The sequence below is a fragment of the Pararge aegeria genome, chromosome 24 (genome assembly GCF_905163445.1).
Source record: "Pararge aegeria chromosome 24, ilParAegt1.1, whole genome shotgun sequence".
NCBI lineage: Eukaryota > Metazoa > Arthropoda > Insecta > Lepidoptera > Nymphalidae > Pararge > Pararge aegeria.
The window spans coordinates 2,479,090-2,496,357 of NC_053203.1; the positions used below are offsets into that span (position 1 = coordinate 2,479,090).

The following is a 17,268-nucleotide window of genomic DNA, read 5'->3' on the forward strand; positions in this document are numbered from 1 at the left end:
ATTCTGAAAGGATACAGTCGCCTTGGACGGTTTTTTTTTATTTTACTATAAGTTAGCCTATGACTGCTATCTCATCTGGTGATAATTGATGTTCAAAAGTGCTTATAAACTAGGCCTATTTAAAATGAATGAATTTTGAATTTAATAATAGAAGGAAGGGACGAACAAGAACGGTGATAAGTGATGTTGCAATCTGAGTTCGTAGCGGGCAAATTTGTTAGCGGTACGGCAGTTATGCTATCATAACTGCCGTACCGCTAACAAATTCATATCCCTAAACGGTTGCTACTTGCGTTTTAGTACGAGGTCACTCGTACTAAAACGCTTTATTTCTTAGCGGCACGTCTTTGAAAGCAGGGTAGTAACCAGCAAAAAATTGTTTACCGAAACGTACCCCGAAAAACATACCGAAGTCCTGACCAATAGACTATCGTTTCAACTTCTAAAGGACAACAATATAATTCTAATTTGTATTTAATTATACCTTTTTCTTGCCGTGTTTATCTTTCTTGCAGCGCTCGTCGTCATCTCTTTTCCTTCCCATCACGCCCAACAGTTTGCTGACCATACTGTTTTTGCTTCTACCTTCGCTGCTTTCTGGTGCTTCCGGGGACTGTGGGACAACATATTACACGTATACTGTAGTGGGAAGTCATCTATCTAGCGTGAATTAACTAACGGTGGGTTCATATGTAAAATAAATGGTTTGTTCTACACAAGCAGCACTGGAGTAATTATTTCCGCGGCGTAACCCTAACAGGAATTCCAGCTCAAAATCAGCGCTGCCTGTTTTGAAAATACTTTTAGATACATAATGCCTTATGCACAATTGTCTCAAATATTGTTAAATCTGAATGTGCTTTGAAAACCAGAGGTCTTACCTTACATGCTTCCACAGATTCCTGCCTTTTCAATCCTTCCAACTTCTTAATCGACTCTCTCTTAGCTTCAATCTTCTCTTGCTGTTTCTTTTCTTTCTCTTGCTTTTCTTGCTTCTTTTCTTCTCTTTTCTCTTGTTTCTTTTCTTTACTCTCCGATTTTCTAACGGAACCACTTCGTTCCATAGCCTTTTCTTGCTTTGATTTTTCTTCGAGTTTAGGCGGCTCTTGATGTTTTTCATCCATTTTAAACTCTTTTCTGTCTTCTTTCTCCATCTTTTTAATCGAATCCTGTTTTTTCAACTCTTTCTCTTGTTTTGATTTAGATTTCTCCTTGGGTTTGAACTCCTCTTCTTTTAGAGAGGAATCAGACTTTTTCCGTGTTTTCGGTTGTACATCTATGACCTGAGGCGTTGGATCTTGGGTTGTGACCGATTTTTTACTCATGTCCAATGGTGGCATGCTGACATCTGTGCTTGATCTGCTGTCATCTAGATGATATGAGAAATATACAATCATTGGGTTGTAAATACTTTTTTGTTTATTTGTATAAAATGAAAAATCAACAATCGGTTTCTCTGACTTTATTAATATTGAAAGATAAACTTACCCAGGGTCATATCCCGTGAGGTGTCAAGATTAGACATGTCCATACTGCTGTCGACGAAAGATTCGTCGGAGAGTGACAATGACGCGAAGGACGCACTCGTCTCAAACGCTGACTTGTCCAAACTTGTCTTGGGCGATGATGTGAATATGCTTGGCGTACTCTGCTTGGCTGGAGTCCTGAAATAATACTGTTATCTGAATCTAACTCTAAAGTACGAAATAGGATGGAGTTCGGTTAGATTTACCCACCACGCCCGAAAATGGTTTAAATTTTGATTTCTCCAAATTGGTGAGCAGTGAGCATATTATTCCATAATTTCTCCCATGCAGTTAAGAAGCTCTCTTACTTAGACAACACAGCCCAATACAACATCACACCATCTTGAGTGACAAGACGTTTCGGCTTTCCGAGACGAGCTAAGCCCGCACGGATAGTGGTGGGCGAGGTTGATTGTGATGAGTGAACGTAACTCTACCTTACCTATTCTCGGAGTTCCTTATCTTTGGTTGCGGTTGCGTGTGAACTTCAAAAGCGTACCCGTAACCCAGCCAGCTGGGATTGCGTTAGTTACGATTTGAGGGTTTGGTTTTATGGGTTACATAACCTCCAGGGATCCATTATGGTTTACCAACGAGAGGGAAAATGTTCTATCATCTTTTTTTATCCAGCGAAAATGGGCATGTTGTTGTGTCCGGTCTGCGGAGAAAGGCAATAAGGACTGAACGAACAAAAAAATGACAAAATTCTTACCTAGCTTTCTCAGAGAAGTGGGCCCTTCTTCTTATACTTTTTTGACAGGGTGGATTTGTTTGGTTTGCCAGGGAGAGGCGTGGTGACGTCGTCGCGACAAACGCACTAAGAGGAGACAGGCCAAAATCAACATACTATACCGCCCTTATCATCTGAGTAGTCTGGTCATAAAGCGTTTATGCTGTCTCGCTCACACTCATTAGCGGTTATGGAGCTTCATAGCAAGTGACGGCTAATAGATGATAAAGGCGGTACTAAAGCGTTTGTTGGAACTCTTACCTAACCGGCAGTCTCACGGCATGGTGAGTAGGAGAGTCTTTCTCCTCTGCGATCCTGGGCAAGGTTGGTTCGTCGGGTTTGTCCGGCGGCGGCGGGGTAGGCGGCGCGGGGGCAGGGGCCCTCCAGCTATTTCCGCGGCGACTGCTGGTGACGACGGTACTCACGGTGTTAGAGCCCACCCCCGTACAACAGAGGGGAGATATTGAGCATTTTGCTTCTGCTGAACGCGGATGTAACCTATATTGAAAGTCTGCTTTTATAATCATCTAGCAGTTGTCGATCAATGGCATCATGGTACTTACTAAATAGCAATTATTAAAGAGAGTATTATATTCAATTAAAATATTTTCACTAGTTTTATACTTATTACTATAAGTCATTGTAATAGCAGACTGAGGCCCTGATATTATGTGTTTTTGGGCTTTAGAGAATTCTATCCTTTAAACAAATCTAAAAGCGTACTCTCAAACGCTGCGCATTCCCTGGAGATTAAGCGCACTGCAAATATTTTTGGGCCACGGAGGTTAATGTATAAGTTTTGTATGCTTCCTAAAATGTATGGAGGGATTTGACCTTATATTAAAATACCTAGTAGTAGTAAAACTGTAATTGCGATTGCCCGATCCCAAGATGTTTATATTTATCCACTTTCGATTCATCATTAAATCGGTCATTAAATCAACACCTCCGTGTTTCCATTATTTAGTACAGTAAAAATAAACATAAAGCAATATCGTGAAAAAAAACGTCGAACAAAATATAAATTATTGTCGAAGCAACAAAAAGCGTGCCAACAAAAATAAGGCAACTGAAAATGTGGCGACATAAATTGAAATGAATGTAACGATGTGCATTTAAAATGAAAAAACAAAAAGTTAAAATAAATCTGAAAATAAATACAAGAATCATTATTACAAAACAATTAGCTACAGGAAATTTGTTAGGGCAGAAAAGATTTATCTAAAGAGTAAATAAATGACTCAAAAAAATCTGAGTTTCCCCTTTATAACATATGAAATTAATATTCAATACAATCCAAAATTTTTAGATCGACGATTAAATTTTATTAATTGTGCTCTTCCTTCCCTTAAGATTTTGGATTAAATTGATTATTACTGTCGGACCTAAATAGTAAGCTCTGTATCTCCTGAATTTAGTTGTGTTTTGGCACCAATGTCTATTTATTTCCAGTAGCTAGAGAAGAATCACAAGATTTAAGAAAAGTAGAATGCATTCGTTTTCAAAAGTAGTTTAACCTAAATTACTCCTCTGTGCACGGGATGCGGCGTCCGACTTTATTTTGCATCACTGACTGACATAAGAATTAGTTCGCACTATCACCGCAAGCGGTTTTCGTCCCGCGTCCCTCGCTTGCACCTCAGTTTGAATAGATCTTTGATTAAAGTTCTTTGTGACTTGCAGCACATTACTTGTTTTGCTTCAGCAGTACGTTACGACTGTGATTACGATGCCTCACACTTAGCTGTCAGTATTAATGGCGATTTATAGAGTAAGCTTGCTCGATACAGATGAATTTTGAATTGAAATTTTGAACTTATGAGAATACCTCTCATCTCCCTGTCTAGCAGTCGAATATGCTTTGACTTAATATAAAGGTATACACCCACCTGTCAGGCGACAAAGCGCGTCGCAACAACGGCGAGGCGGGGTCCCGTCGCGGCCAAGCGCGCCTGCACTCGCGCGTCGCGAGCGGCGATGGGCTCCGAGCTTCGCAACCCCTGCTGTGTTCGGTGTGTGAGGGTTATATCGTGTACGTTATGGTACGTGCGTGCGTGGTATGACGTTACAGCTCTTGTTGAGGTCGTTTCATGACCGGATTCCATTTCAGTATACTCATCCTTATTGTTCTCAAAGGCGTCTGGAGTCCACTACTGTTGGATCTTTTGGGAATCTGGTTATGAGTATATCACTCCGAAAAGATCCAACATGAATATATGATTCCTTATATTGAAATCAAATCAATGCAAACGTGGACAGACAGACAAACACTATGACGGTGATATAAGGAAAAGTCATTAATAGAAAATTTAATCTAGAAATTGTAAGCCTAACTTCGAGATTGCATATGACGGTTTTGAAACATAAAGTCTCTTGGAAGCCGTTGACAGATTAAAAGAAACCTAAGACTGCGTGTTTTAAGGTCATAAATTCGACGAAATTGAACTTTAGAACCGTGAGTATTAAGTCCATCTTACTCTGAATTTATAGCAATACAATATTTGGAAACAAAGAGAAAATAGGTAAGAACGTTACGGTTTTGCTCATTTCACTATCACAATCTAGCGGTTTTTCCTCCCACCTAGAAGATGCCTATTCAGCAACTCAAGGGGCTCTTAGAAGAATAGGCATCTACTAGGTTAGCTTGATTATCTTGATTTCAAGTTACTCATACAGGTGTAAAGCTGAAACCGGCATGGCATACCGGATCTTTCTAGTGCGTTTTAGGAATGAGGAAGCAAAGCGCTTCGTATGAGTCCATGTGATAAATACGTTATAGTGCAGATCCTTACAATGCCTCGCAGTTCGATGGTGCAAAGGTGAGACAAACGAGATCAAAAAGTTCCTGAGCACACTCTCCCAAATAAATCTTGTATACAGACAGGCAACCTTGCGAGAATGTTTATGTTGGTTAAAAACCTAAACTAGTTCACTCGTTACCTGGTGGGCGAGGCAGGCGCGGGCTGCGGTGGTTGCGGCGAGGGGGAGGGAGTCCGAGCGAGCGGAGACAGGGGCATGTGTTGTAGGGACGCACGTCGAACCTCTGCCCCTCCTAGCTTGTGCTTCAAGCCGTGGAGGGAGGACGGTCTATGGATAAATATGAAATACACGTGATATAAGTGAACTTCTTAAATAAACTAATTAAAATCATCGTCACTTTACATTTCTACATACGACATTGATACAATATAATGAATAGCTCTCTCTCCTGCTGTACAAGTTATATCTTTCTTCTCTCTCATGTTACGATATATGCCTAAACGTGACATTGATTGATTTCAGTATCAATTCTCGTCTTGATGAAAATTGTAAATCGATCTTGATGAAAAAGATAGCTTGAACCCTGGAGAAGGATATTGAATACTTTTTATCTCGGAATAGCACCTGGATAACGTTCCAGCGGAATTTAAATACAGCAAATATGGCTTAACATTTATGACGTATGCTCGGCTTAAGAGTTACGTTTATTGACGACGTTTTGCATAGGGATGGTGTAGACACAGAATATTTTTCATCCCGGAATTTCTAGCACGTCTAGTAAAGTGCTAAATTAAAAGTTTAATATTAATATAGCTTTTAACTCAGCCAAACCAAATAATTAAACAGTGTTGTAATTAAAGTATCAATACACTTTTATTGCACATCAATTAAAAATATTACACAACACAGCGTATACCATTTTTTTACTTTATCTCAACACTGTGATCTTTTCCAGACAAACAACTACAGAAATAGGTCCGTGGTTTATGAGGCGGTTGAACCTGTGGAAACAAGCTAGTATAGCTATAAACTTACCGTTGGTAATGTGTGGTGGGGTGGGTGGTGTGAAGAGGCGAGTCGGCCGCCGGGGAAACTGTAGGCGATGGCAACTCGCTCGATCCGGCGGACACCATCTGAACACATTACACACCTTTTAGTTACACATTTCCAAGAACTCTAAGGCGCAGTGGTGAGTCGTCATCATCATAATCATGTAACACAATGTCCACTGCTGGCCATAGTATCCTTTGTAGGGAGTTCCAAATACCACGGTCTTGTGCCGATTGGGTCCAGCGGCTTCCTGCGACTCTCTTTATGGCACTCGTCCACCTCGTGGGGGTCTGCCAACGCTGCGTTTACCAGTGTGAGGTCGACATTAAAACACCTTGGAACCCCAACGTTAATCGGTTCTCCGAGCTATGTGCCCCGCCCACTCCCACTTTAGCTTTGCGACTCTTCGAGCTACGTCATAACTCTGGTTCTTTTACGGATCTCCTCATTCCTGATTGGATCACAAAGAGCTATGCTTGGAGTATCTCTAGATACTCCAAGCATAGCTCTTTATATCGCCCGCTGAGCGACTATTAGAATAACTTACAAAAGTTAATGCAGTGTTCTTAAAAAAGATTGATTGGTACTTTCTAAACTTTTTCTGGTTGTGTGGTTTTTGCAGTCTTTAGAAATTGCTCAGTTGCAGCATATAGTAGACGTCATCGATGTACGCCCACAGCTGGACTTACACGCAAAACAAATGCACGCAAAATGTTCCGCGTCATTAGTCCCACCAACGCATTTCACGACATGTTGCGTAACATGTCGCTGCAATGTTCCCTGATTGTGGGAGGAGTCCCGTGATCTGTAGTGGGCCGGTAATGGGTAGATATGATGATGAAGCTATGATTATCACAACTATGTTTAACCAAACTAAATACTATAGAGACTAATTATAATTTTAGAAGAAACCTGATGCATCTCCTGCGAAGCTCTCTTTGTGGAGATTCGTCGGAACAAGGAACAGCGCCGTCTGGGACGTGGGCGCGGCGGCGCAGACGCACGTCTTCCGCCCGCGCGTTTTCGACCGCCCGCCTGAAGTCAACGTTTCCAATTAAAATAAATGCAATAATATAAAAATGTTATGTTGGTTTGTGTACGCTTCAAAAACTCAAGTTCTGCACCGATCAAGCTGAAATTTAAGCATGATATATAATACGCATCAAGGATTGTTTTAATCTATTTTTCTCAACCTGAATGGTTATCACAATATGCCACAGCGAAACGTGGTACATCTAGTATAATATATTTATTAAAAATAAATATAAATAATAATAAGATGATTTAATGAGAAAAGTATGGACAAAGTATGGATAGTACTATTTTTAGATTTATCAACTTAGTCAGTTCAGAGTTTTGAGTCCAACAGAATTTGGTGATATATTCAGGTGATATATTCAACGTTCATTGGATATTTCTTATATCATGGAACAAAATATTTTTGTAGTTCCGCAGAAAGGCCATTCCACCCGCGATTTCAATTTTGGTTGACGGTCGATTGGCGCAGTGGGCAGCGACCCCGCTTTCTGAGTCCAAGGCCTCGGATTCGATTGCTAAAACTGAAAAATGTTAGTGTAATAATCATGAATGTTTTTCAGTGTCTGAGTGGTTCTATGTATAATATAAGTATATTATATATTTTATAAAAAAAAAAAAAAAAATCATCAGTCATCTCAAAACACAAGCTACGCTTATTTTAGGGCTAGACGGCGATGTGTGTATTGTCGAAGTATTATTTTTTTGTTTATTTATTTAATTAAGGCGATGCTCTTCCTATAAACTAGGCGCTGTTATTACTTGCGATCAGCAATTCTGTTGCGCTTCTTTCTTTTTTGCCCTTGACTTATCCCATCATTCGGGGTCTGCTCTCCAAGTTTTCTGCGCCAGGACTGTCTGTCTTGGGTTGTCACGTTAATCAGGTTTGCGTTTTTAATATTTTCGGCCATCGTCGTCCACCACGAAAATATTAATATATAAGAGTATTATTTGTGGAAAAGGATAGTACTATTTCAATCAACTCAGTTCGCCAATATTAAACGTTCATTGGATATTTTTTATGTCATACAAAATATTCTTGTAGTTCCGCGGAAAGGCAATTCCACCCGCGTTTAGTTAACAGCGAATAATATGGAAAAAAAACTATTTAAAATATATACATATAGATATATTATTTATTTGGATACTTTACCTGTATAGTAGTTTGATCTAATGGCGTTGCACGAAGCGTGGCGTGCGGTGCTGCTAACAGCAGCCGCAGGACCTGCGAATTGTAATTCGCTATTAAAGACCATAATATTATCTCATTTATTTTATTTATTTACTTATTTAATACACTTTATTGTACACCAAAACATAATAAAAAGTTTAACTCGAATAAAATTACAAATTTTAGGTCGGTACTAAGGCGGCATTATCGCTAACAAACGAACCAGGCAACTTGTCACAATAGAAATTAAATATTGAATAAAAAGAATAAATAGGTGATAAAACGGTGATACCCCAGTGGGTGGAACATAGACTTCACTTTCTGTGGGCCGAGTTCGAATCCCAACACGCACCTGTAACTTTTCTAAGTAATGTGCGTTTCAAGCAATTATAATGCCACTTGCTTCTAACGGCGAGGGAAAACATCGTGAGGAAACCTGCATGCCTGAGAGTTCTCCATGATGTTCGGCAAGGTGTGTGGATTCCGCCAATTGGGCTAAAACCCCTTCTCATTGTAGACCCGTGCCCTGTAATGATGGGTTGATGATGACGATGATTGAATATAATTGGGTGGTGGTGACGGCAGATCACAATGCAGTTGTCACCAACCCCTCCTTCTCGCGGATGTCGTACGAGGCGACTAAGAGATAATAACAGAGAGCGGGCATGTTCATTTACCATCTACTTATCACCAACCTGTGCTCATCTGTCCAGCGTGGTGATTATTACCAAACCTCCGAAAATCCAAAAAAAATACCAAAAATCCACTGCTCTCACAAGAGCAGTGGATTTTTTTTAGTAATAGTTATCGAAGGAAGATCAGGTGGGCCACCTGAGGGTAAGTTGAAAACCATCGCACATAAACGGAGCAACACTTCACACAGCGTGCAAGGGTACCCGGTGCTAAGCCTCTTATGCCAGTAACGACACCAGCAACAACGCTCTTCTGACCAGAACACAGTATTACAACAATGCTGCTTAGCGGCAGACATAAGCATGACAATAGTACTTTCACAGACGAGCTCTATCACAAAATCCATCTAAATCAAAAGCTCTTCGAACTACTGTTATGGGCTCTCGATGACCTACAATGTAAAAACTGAGGTACAAAAATTTTATATGCATTTTAAATTTATAAAATTGATAATTCCTCCTAGTGTAGGTAAAAAACACTAATAAAAATTATAAAAATATAAAAAAGCAATGTGTCATCTCTTGTTGAAACAAGAGTCTCATTGTAATATGGACCTTTGAAAAAGTAGATCGAAACTGCAACGTTTCCTACTAGATGACGCTACAGTCGCTATAAGACTGCTGTGAAAGGCATATACTAATTTCGGCATCGACAGTAGGAGAGCCGTAGCTTAATTGGTTAAATCGCTCAGGCCGCGATTGCCCGAGAGTCGCAGGTTCAAATCCTGTCGGTTCCGAAAATTTTTATATGCATTTTAAATTTATAAAACTGCGGTAGGAACCTGAAAAATGAATGATTTCATACCTGCGTATGCAGTAGTCCTTGTACGGACTCCCCGTTGAGTTGCGTGATGAGATCGCCCGCCCTCAGGCCGGCCGCCCACGCCGCGCCTTGTTCACTCACAGCCTGTAACAAACATTTATGACCGATTAATGTAACAAACGAATGCAAATTTTGCTTGCTTGCTTGCTTCAATCATTAGCCATCCCATTTATGAACGATTAATGTAACAAACGAATGAAAATGTTGCTTGTTTGATTTTTGCTTGCTTCCTTGCTTGCTTGCTTTAATCATTAGCCATCCCATTTAAGCGTTTTCATACTTCTACACACTAGATTGACACTACAGAAAAAGCAAACGGTTCCCACGGGATTTCTAATAAACCGTAATAAACGTAGATGAAGAAAGAACGCGGGAAACGGAGCAATCGTATATAACTAAACAGGTACTACAAGTACTACAGACTACTATACCACAGTAGTACTACTAGTAGTACCAGTGTAGTTATATACGTTTGCTGACCTTACTTTATATTATAACTAGCTGTTGCCCGCGACTTCGTCTGCGTTTGTTTTTTTATGTGACATTAAATTTAGTTGTAGTTCTAAAAAAAGTGTGTGTGTGTTTTAATTACTGTGTAGATATTACAGTATCGCTAAGCCTTAAACGAGGGGTTTGCTGCTGTCCGCTGAGGAGTTCTGTCCTCTATCTCCAACCACAGTTTGGGCAAAATTAAACATATATTATAACCTCTATAGTACAAAAATAATTATTTAAATCGGAGTTATAGTGTAAAATCGTCAAACACTCATCCCCTCTCCCAAAGGAACCGAGCTTAATGTCGGGATAAAAAGTATCCTATATTACTTTTAACACTTCCAAGAATATGTGTACAAAGTTTCATGAGGATCGTTCAAGTAGTTTTTACATTTATAATATTAGTAGGGATAGGGATAGGGAAGTAGGGAAGTAGGGAAGAAGGGATAGGGATTTAGCGTAACATTCCATGTACTTACTGAAACCAAGTGATGCATGGTGTAATAGTCTGTATCGCCGTAGTACACCCGCACGGTGTGGATGGTGAAGCCGAAACCGCGCGGCCCGCGGCGCACCACGATCGGCGGCTTCGACGATTGTATCAGTCTGAAAAACCTTTTATTTTGACGTCCCTTTATACTCTACTAATAATTATGTAAGCGGTTGAACGAGTAGGTGAGCTGTTAGTGACAGAGCTCGTCCGGGGAAGAACAACTGCCATGTTTATTTCTATAGCCGAGCTGGTTCGCTGTGCTCCGGTCGGAAGGGCGTGAATTCTAGTTATGAGATGTTATAATACCTAGGCCTCAGGTTATCAGAACCAGGACGGCACATAGCATGACGTATTGTAACTTTAACGTAACTTTGTATGCCCTGTTTACAGGCAATGGTTTTCTATTTGCCATCAGGTGGATAAAGAAAAAAGTACTTTGTGTTCAAAATAATCGGGTCCATCGTTATTAGACACGTAGACCTAAAGTCTATTTTAAGTAAGTGTAAGTTTATTTTAAAGTGAATCTTCTTTAGAATCGTTATGATTTCAAACCGGATGCAACGGAAAAAACGACAGGTATGAGACACAAATACAAAAATGTGTAGGATGAAGCAAAGAATGAGACAGAAATATACACAAGCGCATACGTGTCCCAGAAATACAAAATGGCGGCGATTTTTAGTTTTTTTTTTTTACCTATTCTAGTTACAATGGAAACTAAAGAATAAACCTTACATTTATTCTAATATTTCTGATACTCTCAATCCATCCTCGCTACTTTTACTACTACGTTACACTTCTGGCGTGTGTGAATAAATTGAACAGGATTTTTTTTCTTACTTGTCTTATAATGTAGGCAATAAATTTTTTAATGTATAAAAATCATCTTATAATGTAAAACACTTTTCGTTACTTTTGGATCTAAAGTTTCCTTCGAAATTATTAAGAAAATAATTAAAACATAAACACAAAGAAAATCTTTTTTAGTGTGTTTGTTTTTATTTATTTTATCGCACTTGTTTTTAAATAAATGTACTTTACACAAAAAAAAGTAATAAAACTATATAGTTTTTATGTTTTATGCAAATAAATGAATTGAATTACTTACGAATGGTTAGCGGTGGCGAACGGTGACGGCGGGTCGCGACAGGGCGACGAGTCGCGCGACGAATTGGTCGACGAAGTATTTCCCGCGCACGGCGACGCCGCTCCGCCCAGTACGATACTGTCCTCAGCTAACACACCACAAACGATTAAACTTTTGAAGTGAAACATTTATAGAATCATCATGATTTAATCTCAAACTAAGATAGAAAAAATACAGTAAATTATGCAGTGTATAAAACATGTCAAGAGCAACTTACCCGGGTGTATTACAAGGGATAGCCCTGATGTACTGGCAGAGCGTCGCATGGACTTGGCGACCGCGATGGCAGTGGGTTTGCTCTTTTCTGGTTTATCCAGCTTGTCGATACCCTTGTCTTCTTTTTTTGGCGCGTCCGGTCTAAAATAAGCGGAGGATACTTTTTATCGCAAGAAAACTGACAGCTAAGAAATTACGAATTAAAATAAAACCATAATAAAAGTATAAATTGTTGAACCTAGTTAAATTAAGAGGATCCAAAATTACCATTAAAGTCCGTCAATTATTTACATTAAAAAATGTAGAATGTAGAATATCGCAAAAAAAATAATTTTATTTTTTAGCTTAGCTTGTGCCCGCGACTTCGTCTGCGTGGACTTCAGAATTTGGTAATTAGGGCTAACATGAGTAAATAATGATTTATTTTTAATTTCTAAATTATAATTAATACAACAGAGGTTCTAAAAAACATCAGAAATCCCACCAACTATAGTTATAGCTGAGCATAATGGCAGTTAACCGTTCTCTACTCACAGCCTGGGCAAGGGCGCGACGTGGCTCGCGTGCAACGGATGCGGGTGCGGGTGCGAGTGCGTGTGAGAGTGCGGGTGAGCCAGCGGGCGCAGAGCGGCCCGTCGGCGCGCCGCCGGCGACACGTCGTCCGAGTCCGTTTGGGAGGATTCCGCTGTCGAGCCGCCGCCGGCTCCGACCATCTAGACGACAAAACAATACGTTACGTGCTATTTTGAAGTTTTGGAATACGAACATAACTCTTGTACATTACTAATGTGAGTGCCAAGTGCCATATAATTACATCATAGGGAAACAGTATTGAAGCTAGATGACGATGTTTTGATTCCCTACAAATTGTAGTTTCACGCGACTGAATAGATAGGCGTAGGTAGAAAATCTCACACTTAAGTGCTGCCAATTTATCCGCGGACTAAATATAAACAAACAAATGACAGGTCGAGATGAGGTCGGCTTAGGTTATTTTAATATTTAAGAGGTAAACAACATATTTTATTGTAAATTAAAATAGCATGTAGGATCGGGCGGATTTTAACTTGATCCGTCCGACATAGTGTGGGCAATTTTCAGGTATCGTGCAATAAGAACACCTTTAAATTTGACTTTCTTTGTTCGAACACTGAATTTAACTAATATCGTAATAGCAAACTTTTAAAATAATAACCACTAAGAGAAACGTAGGACAGTTCCGTGACGACGTCTTTCTGCCTTGCGTCCCAACTAATTAATAATCCCAATCTAGTCAGTAGACCCCGTCACGACTCTGTCGAAGCGCGCCAAAACTGTTGATGCATGCTAGCCGCTAGCTGGCGCGTTTGCGTTTCATTTTAGTGTCCGTACTCATTTCCGGCTGCGACAAGCATAATAATTACAGAAGACTAATATTGTTTACCACTTCACTGAGCGAACGGCCTGACATTTGTTTGTTTACATATAGTCTGCGGGTAAATTGCCCGTAGTTTAGACACTTATTGCAGGTCAATCGTTGTTCAGAATAGTATCAGGTATTGCAATTTTTCCGCTTAGAAGTTACTTCACTAAGCTTTCTTTCTTGAGAGCCCGCTTTATAACTTACGAGTATGTCAAACCTAGAATTATGTTTACTAGGAAATTTTAGACAAGTGTTATGTATCTATATATATTTGAATGAATTGCTTTTCTTTAGTGGCACTAAAACTCAGGAACGATTTGGGTAATTTAGGTCTATAAATACTCTAGTCTAGGGAAGGTTTAAATGATGAGAAAAATATATAATAATTAAATTTCTTCTATGTGTGTTTGTCAAAGAGCTGGACCGATTTTGATGAAATTTTGTGTGTATGTTTTTCAATGGGTTTCTTGTTAGTTTGAGAACACAATGAACACGATAGGTGGCGCTAAGTTAACCGGGCAGGACGACGTCTTCCGGGTCCGCTAGTATTAATTAAAAAAAAACTCACCGGACATTTGGGGTGATGGTGCAATGGTGCAGTAGGTGTTGTCGGCGGGCCAGCGCTATCCGGAGTGCCCGGCCAACTGTCCGTGCTCTGTACACAATATAGATAATAAATAGATACGAATTGAAAATAAAATAGCAGTGTGGTGTGTACTAAGCCTAAATTAAATAAGTAATTTTGGTCATTCTGGCGCAGGTAGTGGCCGCCGAGTAAGGCTTCGATCAGCTTAAGTATTTTTAATTTTAATTTTTTGTTGATTGTTGTTTTGTATCTCATGAACCGCAATAGATAGAAAACAAATTTTCAGTGTGCGCTTATCTATTGTCCCTTTACAAAAAAAAAGTACAAAAATTCGTCAAGTACGAGTCGGATCTGTCAGTAGACTTTATTTCATGAACCGTAATAAATAGAGTTAATTTTTTTTTATTTGCTGCTACTTTTTATCGCAGAAAAACAAACGGTTTTCACGGGATTCCAATAAAAAATTTCAAACGACGCAGGGAACGCCTTAGCCTTCAAGGCCTTGAGACCAACACGAGGTAAGCAATCTTCCCTGTGAGTGTCAGCCCGGGTGAGAAGGCAAACCCTCAAGGCCCGCACCCCGACATACTTAGGCTTGGCCTTGACGAACTCCCTGGCGCAGCGGTGAGCGCTATGAATTAAAGCAGGAGGTCCCGGGTACGATTCCCGGTAGGGGAAATTATGGAATTTATAATTTCTGAATTTTCTCTGGTAAGTACCACCCTACCGACGCTAAGACGTGCCGCTAAGCGATTTAGCGTTCCGGTGTCGCGTGGAAATCGATTAGGGGTATGACTTCGATACTCCCTAACAGGTTAGCCCGCTACCATCTTAGACTGCAGCATCACTTACCACCAGGTGAGATAGCAATCAAGGGCTAACTTGTAGTGGAATAAAAAAAAAAGATTCCACAATGGGCTATTTTTAGTCATACTTCAATACTTCCAAACAGGTTAGCCCGCTACCGCCCTAGACTGCATCATCACTTACCACCAAGGTGATATAACGGTCGAGGGCTAACAATGGGCTATTTAAAGTCATACGTACCCGGGAATCGTGTGACAGGGCGGAGTGCGAGTGGTGGTAATGCCTACGCCATTGCGGTGAGGTGGATGAGAACGCAGCGAACAGGCCCGCGTCGTCGGCCTCGTGGGTTTCAGTCGCCTCGTCAGTTTCCACCTCGCTGTGGTTGTAGCGATCGCAGCGGCCTGCGCGTTACATGAATGTTTCTTAGAGAACTTGTATATTATTACTAAATATATATACTAATACCGGGTCAAAAAAAATATACCAGAAAGCTCTCGGCCTGTAGTTGTTAACATTAAAACTTTTTGTTTAACTCGTTAGATAGATAGATATATTAAATATTTAATATTTTACAAAGATACTCTTCTAGTTCTACTCAAGGTGAACGTGGACAAGATAAAACTGATGTTTAATGAGTACGTCGTCCCAAAGTCCGTTACCGTCGATAATGTCAGCATCGAAGTTGTCCAAGAATATAACTATCTAGGTCAAATTATAAAACTTGGTAGTAAGAACTTCGACAAGGAAGCTGACAGAAGAAATCTGTTGGGCAGGGCAGCTTTTGGTAAACTGCGTCAGGTCTTCAATTCGCCGATACCCCAATGCCTTAAGACGAAAGTCTATAACGAGTGTCCTGCTTGTGTCGATATATGGAGCGGAGACGTGGACACTGAGAGTCGACCTGATCAACAAATTTAAAATCGCGCAACGCGCTATGGAGCGAGCTGTATTGGGAGTCTCCCTTCCAAAAATCTTCTCTTCTCTCTGCGGGTCATGTCTATCGTAGGACCGATGGCCGTTGGGGCAGACGTTCTCTGGAGTGGCGACCGCGAACCGGTAAGCGCAGTGTGGGACGAACTCCAGCCCGCTGGACCGATGACCTTAAAAAGGTGGCTGGAAGCGGCTGGATGAGAAAGGCGGAGGACCGTGTGTAGAAAGGCAGATGTTCAGCAGGCCATGATGACGATGATGATGACTCTACTAGTTACTACTCTGTAGTGTCACATTAGTAATAGCGCGCGAACCAAGACTCGCACGTTTGCAGCGGTTAGGTTCGCACAGTGGAATGTCACCTTACAGATATAACTTGATTTATTAATTTCTTTGTATGAAATGAACTATTACTGAATTTGTAATGTACAAATATTTTTTATCTTATAGTTGTTGCCAAGTCAAATCTTATACGACAATACACACATCGCCATCTAGCCCCAAAGAAAGTGTAGCTTCTGTTACGTGTACTAAGATATTCTAGACTATTCATCACCAAGTTTAATGAATAATATACATCAATACTTATGAAATATAGATGAACACTGACACCATGAAAAATATTTATGTCCAACTCACAAACTTATTCCAGTTGTGGAATCAAACCTACAGCCTTGGATTCAGAAAGCAGGGTCACTGCCCACTGCGCCAATCGGCCGCCTTTAATAGGTACCTTCCTTGCTACTACATAATAGCGAACGGTATACAAACTATATACTTAGCAATCCTTTTGCTTTACTATTAAAATTTCATTTAGTAAAAAAAAAAAAATTGTTAAATTGTTGTAAAACACTAGGTGTAATCAAATATTTACGAACGACAATGATAAATTACAGAACTCTATGGTGAGTATTGCCTACTTACTGTCGAAGTAACTGGTATCCTCGTCGTTTTCCAGTTGTGGTATAAATTCAGCTTTCCTTCTTAGAAGATTGTTCCAATCCAACCCGCAGAAGTATATGTGGTCCTTAAACAAATATGTATTTATTTATTCACTTAATTGCAACTCCAAACAAATACTGTTTACAAAAGCCGGACTTAATGCTAAACTTTCCTTATAAGGCTTGTGCTATGGAACAATCTGTCTGCAGTTATCCGTCAAACTAGTGTATTATCTTCCCATATTTAAAAGTCTAAAATACTAATATCTTTCTTTGAATGATGTTATTTTATCTTGGATATGTGTATGTTCATTTTTTTATTAATATTTATATGTATGTATATATATAAGTCTCCTACAGGCAATCTTTGAATATATAAATATTCAAAGATTTAATATATATGATTTTATTTTTATTATTATTATATATTTTAACATTGAAAAAAATTTCAAATAAAATCATTG

General features: G+C 39.8%; 1 protein-coding gene across 7 annotated transcripts in view; it reads right to left on the reverse strand.

Moving 5' to 3' along the window:
• LOC120634535 (microtubule-associated serine/threonine-protein kinase 3) overlaps nucleotides 1-17,268 on the reverse strand; it is a 102,834-nt gene that overhangs the window by 6,245 nt on the left and 79,321 nt on the right. The window contains exons 20-37 of one of the 7 annotated variants that reach the window (XM_039905220.1): nucleotides 16,788-16,890; nucleotides 15,174-15,334; nucleotides 14,109-14,195; nucleotides 12,673-12,851; nucleotides 12,140-12,279; nucleotides 11,884-12,010; nucleotides 10,762-10,897; nucleotides 9,770-9,871; nucleotides 8,255-8,326; nucleotides 6,979-7,101; nucleotides 6,052-6,149; nucleotides 5,197-5,343; nucleotides 4,146-4,256; nucleotides 2,518-2,754; nucleotides 2,239-2,343; nucleotides 1,489-1,664; nucleotides 882-1,369; nucleotides 485-613 (exon numbers count right to left, since the gene is read on the reverse strand). In XM_039905220.1, coding sequence (XP_039761154.1) covers nucleotides 485-613; nucleotides 882-1,369; nucleotides 1,489-1,664; nucleotides 2,239-2,343; nucleotides 2,518-2,754; nucleotides 4,146-4,256; nucleotides 5,197-5,343; nucleotides 6,052-6,149; nucleotides 6,979-7,101; nucleotides 8,255-8,326; nucleotides 9,770-9,871; nucleotides 10,762-10,897; nucleotides 11,884-12,010; nucleotides 12,140-12,279; nucleotides 12,673-12,851; nucleotides 14,109-14,195; nucleotides 15,174-15,334; nucleotides 16,788-16,890 — 2,721 coding nt within the window. Of the gene's footprint in view, nucleotides 1-484; nucleotides 614-881; nucleotides 1,370-1,488; nucleotides 1,665-2,238; nucleotides 2,344-2,517; nucleotides 2,755-4,145; nucleotides 4,260-5,196; nucleotides 5,344-6,051; nucleotides 6,150-6,978; nucleotides 7,102-8,254; nucleotides 8,327-9,769; nucleotides 9,872-10,761; nucleotides 10,898-11,883; nucleotides 12,011-12,139; nucleotides 12,280-12,672; nucleotides 12,852-14,108; nucleotides 14,196-15,173; nucleotides 15,335-16,787; nucleotides 16,891-17,268 lie in introns of all 7 variants that reach the window. The other 6 variants (XM_039905219.1, XM_039905221.1, XM_039905223.1 and 3 more) reach the window with 6 other exon arrangements.